The following is a 10,302-nucleotide window of genomic DNA, read 5'->3' on the forward strand; positions in this document are numbered from 1 at the left end:
CTGAAGACTGCATGGCTATTTTCATGGCAACAAACTAGAAGAAACTCCAGAAAATTTCTCCCAAGCTTTCTCGATCCTTGCAGATTTCACCCAGTCATGGATAATCCTTGCTTCTAGCTTGCGTGCCTCTGTGACAGATGGAGGATCAGCTGGATTATATCCTCTGTGGAGAAGGCGAAGTGATATACACTCATTAGTTGTGAGAATACATTGATAATCACTTTCCTCAATCTGCTGGCAATGCTCCTACTAATGCACAGGTCAAAGGGGAGAAGGTAACCAAGGACTTGCTGGCACAAAATACATACCGGAGATCCAGATGATGAGCACCTCCCTCAATGGTTATTGCAATTAGTGATGAACTCAGGTTACTGCGTATCTGGAATAAGATCTATGAGTCAAGTTCCCCCTTCTACATAAGTAAAATTTAATAAGGAATTTGAAAATTAGAAATAAAGACAGACAACAAAAGGAAGATGATTAGGCCACTGGGAACAGCTACTGGTGTATCAGGAGCAGGAGTCCTAGACTCCTGCTTCTCTCCTACTACTGGTAGCTCAAGTGTTTTGCCCCAGATAAAAATTACCATTTCCTCCATTGCAGGTGAAGGCACCAATTACTAGGTAAGACTTGTTTCTCCAATAAACAAGTGGTAGTAACAGGATCCATCAATCTACCAGGAATGACCAGTTACATCCGTCTGCTGAGGGGTCTGACTTCAGCTTGCACAGAAGTTATCTTCAGCTATTGAAAGTGGGTGTCTGCATTGAACTTGCAGGTGTGATAACTACTGCTGCAAGCCTCCATCAAAAACCATCACAGGACAGAGAGGGGATAGGCTTTGTAACAAAGTGACCAATGAGCTGAAGTGATGGAGGCCACACAGTCTGTGTGATAGCCATGGGCTGGTCTAGTCAAATTTCACCAAATTATAAACTAACCTAAGGTTAAACCACTGCACAGTACAGCTACCTCTGAATATACTATCCCTGCAGCAGAGTTAATATAATCTAATCCCTCTTCTGGCAGCCTGAAAGACTAAATTTACTGTTCTCTCATAAAAATCCAGGGGCTATCAAATGATTTAGCATAGCAAAAAAAAAATCTGTTGAATCTCCCACACACAAGCAGCTCCTGACTACATGGCAGCTGCTTTCTAGAAATGCCAGCTGGCTACCAATGGGTTGTCAGTGCTACACTGAAAGGGGGGAGCAGGACTGGCTAATGCCCCCTCTGACACTCATGCCCTGCTCCCCCATATTTTATGCAAAACAGAAGCGCAAATACTTACACCACCTCCGGCCCACGGATCCAAGTCTCCATTTGAAAATATGATGTTGCTTGCTGCTTTCAGGTCTGAAATTCAAAGAGATGATATTGGAGAGGCCCATTTCCCAAACTGCTTTAGAAAGTGTGAACAACAGGGGAAAATTGATAAGAATAAAACATGTTTTTGGCAGGTACATTGATTTTTCCACTTGTTTTTAACTACTGTGAAATCTGGGCTACATGCACAAAGCCAGGCTGCCAAGGCACCTTCCTCCTTACCCGACTTGCATGTGATGAGGCACAGAGCAGGGAATGAGGCACAAAGCTCTGCTATAAAAGAATGGCTGTCTTTTTTCAGAAAGACCAGCAGAACTGGCTTCTTTTCTAGCATGATGTTTCCACATACTGTTAGTACAGGAATCAGCAGGGAGAAGAGAGAGCCATCCGACTGAGGATTGGAGAAAGCCAGCAAGTGTCATAGCTGGGGGGAGGGGGTGGCTGGCATAAGGAAGATTGGGTTCATTGGGAGCACTGGGTGAGCCTTGCAGTGAGAAACTAGGACAAAAGGAGGGATTGGGGACTGGTTTTTGCCTTCTGCAGTTGTTCAAGGGCAGCTGCTCTCACTTGCTCCCAGCAATACTGCGCATATGCTCGTTAGCACCGAGTAGGCCCCACCCCATAATCCTATCCAAATGCCCAGCCCTGATATAGCACGTACCACTGCCCCAAAAGCTGATCTGCAGCCAATGCTTTCGTGGTTGCACAAGCCATTTGTTGTAGCAGTACTTCTGTCTCATGGTGTCAGTGAAGGGGATCTCAGGGAACATGTCAGTCACGTTATTGCTGCTGAAAGTTAAGTTGATCTCGGTGCAGGCCTGTGACATGTGGGAATTGTCATTATAGAAATGCAGGGACCCTGTCTTAAAACTCCACTGGCCCCTCAACAGTGTACCTGATAGTCCCATGCCTCAGCATCTGAGCCGGTGCCACAGCCTGTTGGGTCAGCACATTTTCTGTACTGGCTGTAGATGTCGTAACATGATGCTTTCCCACTTGAGTTGTAGAACACACCTGCCAAGCAGAAGGTTAGTGTTAAGCCAGTGTCAGTACCTCCATCTCAGCATTAAAAACAGAGCCCCATGTGCTAATCTGAGACAGTTTACAATCCAAAGGCAAGCTGGAGCAGGATGATGCAGCAGACGGTGGGTCAGGGGATACAGATTACATAATGGATCCAAGAGAATTTGAACCGTTCTTAGGTGGCCAGTGGTGGCAACCACAGCTCCTGTACCTGCCTGGTTGTTAGATCAGCAAAACCCCTGCAGTCTCTCTGCTGCCTGAGAGCTTGCTTTGCAATGCCCATTCTTTGAGAGAGCTTCCCTAGGTCTATTTCCTTCTGTGGCTTTTCCATCTCATTCCACACATCATCTGAAAACTTTTCGGGCCCATGGTGTACTGTCTTTAACTCTTCGATGCACTTGGTCCTTATTTCACATACAAGATGCCACAACAGGGAAGCCGACCCAAATTCTCAATACTCGGTTAAGTGAATGCCCACTCCCAACCTGAATGCTCTTTAGCCTGAATATAGCCACTTTCAGTATGACAGTCAATGCCAGCCCATCCAAGAAAGAATTCTCTTTGATCACTGTTTAGAAAAGGAAGGGTAACATGCCTGGACTCGCCCAGATTAACACAAATACCTAGGCCAACATGAGCCACTCAACCGTGGTAAGGGAGCTAGAGAAAACAGTTGCTTTTGTGTGGATGAATAGCTGCCAAATACGGAAGGGAAGAAACACGCTATTGTTTGAGTGGCCGTCAGCGAGCCTGCTCCCAGACTAGTTGGAAAGAAAAACACTGCAGATAAACATTCATGACAACTACCCCTAGACAGTATCGTTGCCAACAAGACTGTTCAGCCCTGCGAGGCACAGCGCTCAGCGCTCCTGCAGAAGCAACAACCAGGACTTGTTGCAAGTAACAGGTTAGCGAAGTACCATTAAATTTCAGGCAAGATTCTGGAAACTTGAGTCAGCTGTGATATAGGTCCCCCACAGGGGGAAACTAAAGGCTCTCCTGAAAGTCCCTATGTGGGAGACTGACTCCTCACAGACACCAGCTAAGATTTCTCCACCTGTCCGGTTTTCAAGGCAATGCTGCTCAGCACCCAGAGCTGTGGGTCGTGTCTCACTTCAGACACTTACCTGGCCAAACTCCTGGAGGGAGTCAGCAGCCTCCGGTCCCAGAACGCACTCTGCGACGTCACGCTGGAGGCAGATGGAGTTCGCTTTCCAGCGCACAAGATCATTTTGGCTTCAGTCAGCAATTACTGCAAGATCTTGTTTGTTGGAAATGCAGCAAGAGCCGGGAACACAGATGCGAACATCCAGCTGAAAGCCATCAGTGCCAGGGGGCTCAGGAACGTTCTCAATTTCATTTACTCCAACACACTGGATCTCTCGCTACAGAACGTTGAAGAGACGTTCAAGGCAGCAGAAGCCCTGCTTATCCGGGAAGTGATCAAACTGTGCTTCCGGTTTCTGGAAGACTGCCTGAATCACAAGAACTGCTTGGATGTTCTCAATATTGCTAAGAGGCTTGGACCAGAAGAGTTGAGGCAGAAAGCCACACGCTACATAGGGCAGCACTACAAGCAGATACTGGCTGATCCTCGACATGTGAAAGAGCTGGACAGAGTGACCCTATGTGAAATCTTAGACAAGACAGACATGGAGGGGTGCACTGAGCTGGAGCTATTCAATGCCGCCATATGCTGGTTGCAACATGACAATGCAAGGATGAAAGGAGCAGCAGATATTTTAAGGAGAATCCGACTGCCTCTCATTCCTCTGCGAGATCTACAGAGATATGTACAAGGGATGCCCATTATGAGGACGAATTCCGACTGCCACAAGTACCTCCAGCAGGCTGTGTGCTACCACTCCCAGCTCTACGCCCAGCCAGTCCTGCAGACCCAGCACACGAACATCCGCTCCAGTGCCACTAGCCTGCTTGTGGTTGGGGGCAGAACCCTCAACAACAGCGTGTGCAGTGACATGTGGGCTGCAGACGCAAGCTTCAGCACATGGCAAAAGATCGGGGAACTCTGCACACCCGTATACAACCACTGTGTAGCTGTAATCGGTAATTTCCTCTTTGTCATCGGGGGCCAGTACAGATTCGATCCGACAGGCAAACATCCTTCAAATGAGGTAAGGCCTGAAATAAAACAGCCTTAGGCTGGAGAGACTCCAGAACCCAGGGAAGCGTGCTGGCTCTACAGTGCTGTGGACACAGAGGCTCAGATAAGCTAAGGCCAACTTTATGACCTTGGTGTCTAAAGTTACGTAGGTGCCTGGGGTTGGTAAGCACTAGCCTTTAACTCGGAGACAAGTGGCTGCTAGAGATGTTTTTATTTAAAGCAGCTGTCTGGGATGAGAATGGCCCTCTCCCAGTTCAGAGCTACTGTGAGGATGCTGGCAGGGGAATGAGGCAACATTTGCTCTCTCAAAGAGGTGCAAGATGAAAAATTGTGTTGGACACAGGGTTGGAATCACTCCCTCCAGTCTGGCCAGAGCTCAGCATAGGACTCCTCCTTACAACATGCATCCTAATATTCTGTCCAGTTCTGCAAACACCCTAGAGATGGGGCTCCCTCATTCCCTTGGGAAATGGCTTGTTCCAGTCTACTTCAACCTCACTTGATTCTACACAAGTGGGGCCAGATTTGGGACTGAAGCAGAATGCATCCTCTGCAGGCAGAATGGTTCTAGCAATCCAAAAAAGTACTGTCTGTGTCCAGCTAAGAACAGTACCAGCATTTCTCCTGCCCATGAAAGATGAACAGCCCTTTACCCTGCCCAGGAACGAAGACCTCCTTTTGTTTTTTGTCAAAACTGCTAGCTCTGGTGGGGTTGCAAATGGCTGCTCTAAGAGGTCTCTAGTAAATTCTACTCCCTAGACAGGATTAACCTGGACGGCAAGTCCCTGTGCTGAGCTGAGAGTGCGCCACTCCTTCCATCATAGTCACTTCCACTTGTGGGACCCCAAACAATTAATTTCATCTTGGAGCTAGAAAATCCCAGGATGGGGAAGGCCCAGAAGCTGTTTCAGTGTCTGATGCAAGGGTGCTCAGGTGACAGTGGTACTGTGACTTCTGCCAGAAAACTGTTAACAACTAGGTGTGAATTAACACTTGTAGTCTGGCTGTGCCATGCACAGAGTGAGCCAAACACTTTCAGTGACGAGGAAAGCAAAGATTTCCATGCAGATGCCTTGTTCTGAGAGCTTTCGGTGTGGTGGCTTTACGTGGAAGAATTACATGGGAGAATTCCCAAGTGGCCCTGTCACATCCCTAGCAATCTAAAGCATCCTGGAGCGCAGTTTGTAACAGGCTCTTAGCATCTGCTGTGTTTACATAACTAGGGCAAAGAGTAAGCATAGAATTCACCAAGTTTAACTGGGTGGAGGGAGGGATATTTGAAGTCATCCTGGATTCAGAAAACATGTATGACATCTAGTGCAGTCTACATACAGGTAAGGCAGGGCAGACTGGGTTCTCTTCTGAGCATATTAAGCACCTTTAAAACAGAACCATTCAGGTTTGGCATTACCACCCTTGTTGCCTAGAGTAACAGTCTTTAAAGCCATAGTGCCCATTGGATGATCATGCACAAGTGAGGCCAGCTGACTGCTTTCCTCTCTAAACACTGATCCTAGGTGTTCCGGTTTGATCCCCGTACTGCTTCGTGGCTGCAGGTGGCCGGCATGTTAGAGAGGCGGACACGCTTCCACGTAGATGTGATGTCTGATCACATCCTGGCCGTGGGTGGCGGGACACTACTGGGGAACCTCACCAACACGATGGAATCCTACCAGCCTGCTGAGAACAAGTGGCAGTTTATGGCTCCCTGCCCAATGCCAGTGGCTGATCACGCAGGCACCACACACAAAGGAATCCTCTACATCTCAGGTGAGAGGCAGCTGCGTCACCTAGGCCAGTGCTTGGATAGCTCAGTAAGGGGAACCCGTATGGAGCATCCTAGTGAATCAGCTCCCTCTGCACTAATGTACTCAGTAATGCTGCTCTTTACTTGGGGTGCCATCTTGCAGAGAAGACTTAAAACTGGGATCCAGGTGAATTCCCACTGCACTTGCTGTCAGAGCAGGGCAAAGACAATTAGCTCCTCTGGGTTGAGGACCATTTCCTCCAATGTGTCTGTACAGTACCCAACACATGGGGGCTCCAATATTTACAGGGACCATTTGGGTACATTTAATAATTAAAACATTTAATTAATGTTGCTAACATGTTAGGAAATACAAAATAAAATCACAGTTGTTAATCTGGGCATGGTGTATGTGCAGTTGAATCTACTCCTGTCTTCTCCTGTGAAAAGCCCACTGTGTTACAGCAGTGATATAGTAAGATATAGGACTGACTTGACATAAGAACCCTTTTGCTTTAGAGCTTTTCATAGATTTTAAGGCCCTAAGAGACCACTGTGATAATCTAGCCTGGCCTCCTTACTTTAATTGTAACTGTGCCATCTTAATGGTGCACTTAATAGGCAATTACACTTCTGTAACCTTAAGAGGGGCATTTCCAAGACAGATCCTACTTTAGAGTCTCAGTAAGGCATAAAAGCAAGTCTGAAATGACAAGTCTACTGAAATAGTCTTTTTTAAAAAGCCCTGAATCCAGTGCAACGCTCTTGTATCAACTCAATGTATATGCAAGAGGGAGGAAAGAGAGTCTAGCAGACAGGGGACTAGCCCTAAACTTGGGAGTCGCGGTTCAACTCTGCTCTTCCATAGACTTCCTGCGTGACCTTGGTCATGTTAAGTGTCTTTGTGTTTCAGTTCCCCATCTGTATGATGGGGATGGACACACTTCCCTATGCCATAGGGTGCTCTGAAGAGAAATGCATTAAAAACATCATGAACTGTTTAGATATTACAATAATACAAAACCTTAAAATAGTCTAAGACAGTTCAGACTGTGGACTTGTCTACATCCCTCTTCTATTAAACTGAAAAATCAAGTATGCAATGCTAGTGTAAGAACTTTAAACAAGACTTACTGTAATTTCACTAGCACCACGACCTAAAGAGACTTGGGGGTCACGACTGATCACAAGATGAGCATGAGCCACCAATGTGATGCCACAGCCGGCAAAGCAAATAAAACTCTGGCTTGCATCTACCGATGCATCTCAGGCAAAACCCAAGAAGTCATCCTCTCGCTTTACTCAGCCTTGGTGAGATCGCAGCTGGAGTACTGCGTCCAATTCTGGGCTCTGCACTTTAGAAAGGATGTAGAGAAGCTTGAGAGAATCCAGAGGAACGTCACGTTCATGAGAGCAGGCCTTATGATGAGAGGCCATGGGACTCTTCAGCTTAGAGAAGGCTCAGGGAGGATTTGGTGGCAGCCTATAAGTATATAAGGGGTGTGCATCAGGAACTGGGAGAATGTCTGTTCACCAGGGCACCCCAAGGAAAGACCAGGTCTAATGGTCACAGACTACTGGAAGATGTTTTAGACTGGGCATAAGGAAAAATTTCTTTACTGTCTGAGTTTCCAGAGTCTGGAATAGATTCCCCCCAGAAATGGTGCAAGCACCTGCTCTGGGTACCTTTAAGAAACACCTGGATGCTTATCTTGCTTGCTAGGGTGATCTGACCCCAACTGACTGCCTGCCCTTTGAGCAGGGGGCTGGACCCGATGATCTTATGAGGTCCCTTACAGCCCTAATGTCTATGAAATCTATGAACCATGCAGACAGAGGTTATGTGCACAAAGCAAGCCCAGAAAGACGCTGAGTTAACTCTTGCGTCAGCCAGATTTGATATGCGTTTTCCTTGTTCCTTGTCTATACTACAAGATACAGACTTGTCTGCTCTAAACGTCAGCAAGTACAAAGGGGTGTGTCAAGTCAGCTGTTAGCCTCCTCCTTCTGTGAGAGGAAGCCTTGTTTAATATAGTACAAAAATACCCATGTGCTCTAGAGAAAGATTAGATAAGAGGAAGCAACAAATTGGCTCAGATTTGAGAACTGGACAAAACTTCAGAAATTCAAAGAAAGTGAATAGATTTTCTTTGTGATACGGTACATTCTGGTTCCAAATGGAAGCAGACACTTAAGAAGGGCTATTCCTGTTTTCTGTCTGGGTTTGGACATACCCCAAACACCATTTGAAAATCTTGCGGGAAGAGTCTACTTCCAGGACACACCTAGCAGCACACCCAACAAGTTCAGTGCTCAAAGCCTTCACATTTCTGGATGCTCATCAAGCTAGAACCTTTTGTACCCGTTTTCCATCCCCTCCATCAAGAAAATTCCCCTCTTCACACCTTTGAGAAACAGAAAAAGTCGGGGTCTTCTAAAGGCTTCAAGTGTCACAAAACACTTTAATTCCACAGTGAGATAGGCAATAATGGTACCTAGGCTCTCCTGATGCATTTTTTGCAGAGTGTTTGGTGACGAACTTGCTCAAAGAGTCTCTCTTTCCGTGCTTTTCCTCTAGGGGGATTTTCTGGTGGTAAAGCCTTGCGAGATACACACAGCTACCTCCCTCGCCTGCGACGCTGGGTGGGTAACCGGGCTATGACCTTTGCCCGATGCGAACATGGAATGGCCACAGTCAAAGACAGAATCTTCTGTATTGGAGGAAGGACTCTAAATGCTGTAAGTTTGTTTGTTTTAAATGATCAAGCTAACCTGAAATGCAGTCTTTGCAACTAGAGCTCCTGACTGGTCACTGCATCACTCCAGATCAGGAGTGGGCAAAATCTGGCCTGCCAAATGATTTTGCCTGACCTGCAGCTGCTTCTCTGAAAAGAACTGTATCTGGGCAGTGACTGCCCTGGATTTCAGTGCTTCTTGCCCTTCTCCCTTCCCCATGCCAGTCAGCAGCAGCAGCAGCCGCCGCCACCACTCTCCTCCCCTCCCTGGCTGGCCCACCCCATCCTGCACTCAGCCCCCAGTGTAAACTGCAAGGCAGAGGGCACTCAGCTCCTGGCCAGGCTTCTGCCTGGCAAGGCTGTCTGCACACTGCTCTGACCCTGTGCCCAGTAATTTGGAGCTCAAGCAAGGTTTTCCCCACTGGCAGGGGAAAGAGGTGCAAGGGGAAGATGGCCAGAAGCCACAAGTTATCCGAGTCCTGCTGGGCCAGGGCCTGAAAGGGGCATGGACACTGCTACCATGCTGTGTTTCCATGAGCCACTTCTGGCTGCGTCATGTGAGCAGAGCTGGAGCAGCTAGTGCAGCTCCTGGCTGACCAGGTGTCCCCACTCCCTAGCATGCAGCTGGGTTGGGCAGGAGCCATGCCAGCTGCATCCACGTGGTGTGGCCCAAAGCAGTACACAGGCGCACAGCACAGCGCCAGTGTGGCTGTGTGCTGTGGACTCAGGGTAAGGGAGAAGGGGGAAAAACACAATGCAGCACCTGCTTGGCCAGGTCCAGATAATCTACAGATCTCAGCCCCTCTCTCCCTGCACCCTCTCCCCAACCCCAAGTCCCTGGCATGTGGCTGGGCCGGTGCTATGCTGCGTTCTCTCATACTGTCTCAAGCCACATGGGTGCAGCTGGCATGGCTCCTGTCTGCCCCAGCCACAGGCCGGGGACTCAGGACAGGGAAAGGGGTGCAGAGAGAAAGGGGCCAGGAGCCATGGGTCATCCAGGCCTGGTCAGGCCAGTGCCATGCTCTGTTTTGCCCTTTCTCCTTGCATCCCCTCCCCAACCCTGAGTCCCCAGCATGTGGCTGAGTCAGGCAGGAGCCATGCTAGCTGCACCCACATGGCCCAAGGTGACAGAAGGGAACACAGCAGAGTACTGGCCTGGCCTGGCCACATGCCAGGAACAAGTAGGGAACAAAGGTTCGGTTCCCCTAACCTTTGTTCTCTCTGCCCAGGGGTGGGCAATTATTTGGGCTGGAGGGCCACTGAGGGAGTTCTGGTGAGCTGCTGCAAGTGTGTGTGTGTGTGTGTGTGTGTGTGTGTGTGTGTGTGTGGGTGTGTGTGTGTGTGTG

At 48.3% G+C, this 10,302-nt stretch overlaps 2 protein-coding genes across 4 annotated transcripts in view; one reads left to right on the plus strand and one right to left on the minus strand.

Annotated features, from left to right (window-relative positions):
• Nucleotides 1–10,302, minus strand: part of DPP7 (dipeptidyl peptidase 7) — a 34,396-nt gene that overhangs the window by 8,095 nt on the left and 15,999 nt on the right. The window contains exons 9-13 of one of the 2 annotated variants that reach the window (XM_025203068.1): nt 2,222–2,340; nt 1,988–2,144; nt 1,292–1,356; nt 309–379; nt 1–163 (exon numbers count right to left, since the gene is read on the minus strand). In XM_025203068.1, the coding sequence (XP_025058853.1) occupies nt 22–163; nt 309–379; nt 1,292–1,356; nt 1,988–2,144; nt 2,222–2,340 (554 nt within the window). In that variant the 3' untranslated portion in view covers nt 1–21. The remainder of the gene's footprint in view (nt 164–308; nt 380–1,291; nt 1,357–1,987; nt 2,145–2,221; nt 2,341–10,302) is intronic. The other variant, XM_025203069.1, reaches the window with a different exon arrangement.
• Nucleotides 2,347–10,302, plus strand: part of LOC102387342 (kelch-like protein 13) — a 10,925-nt gene continuing 2,969 nt past the window's right edge. For both annotated transcript variants that reach the window (XM_006022703.3, XM_025203067.1), the window contains exons 1-3: nt 2,347–4,484; nt 5,992–6,244; nt 8,800–8,960. In XM_006022703.3, coding sequence (XP_006022765.2) covers nt 3,426–4,484; nt 5,992–6,244; nt 8,800–8,960 — 1,473 coding nt within the window. In that variant the 5' untranslated portion in view covers nt 2,347–3,425. The remainder of the gene's footprint in view (nt 4,485–5,991; nt 6,245–8,799; nt 8,961–10,302) is intronic.

Source organism: Alligator sinensis, unplaced genomic scaffold (genome assembly GCF_000455745.1).
Source record: "Alligator sinensis unplaced genomic scaffold, ASM45574v1 scaffold235_1, whole genome shotgun sequence".
Taxonomy (NCBI): Eukaryota; Metazoa; Chordata; order Crocodylia; family Alligatoridae; genus Alligator; species Alligator sinensis.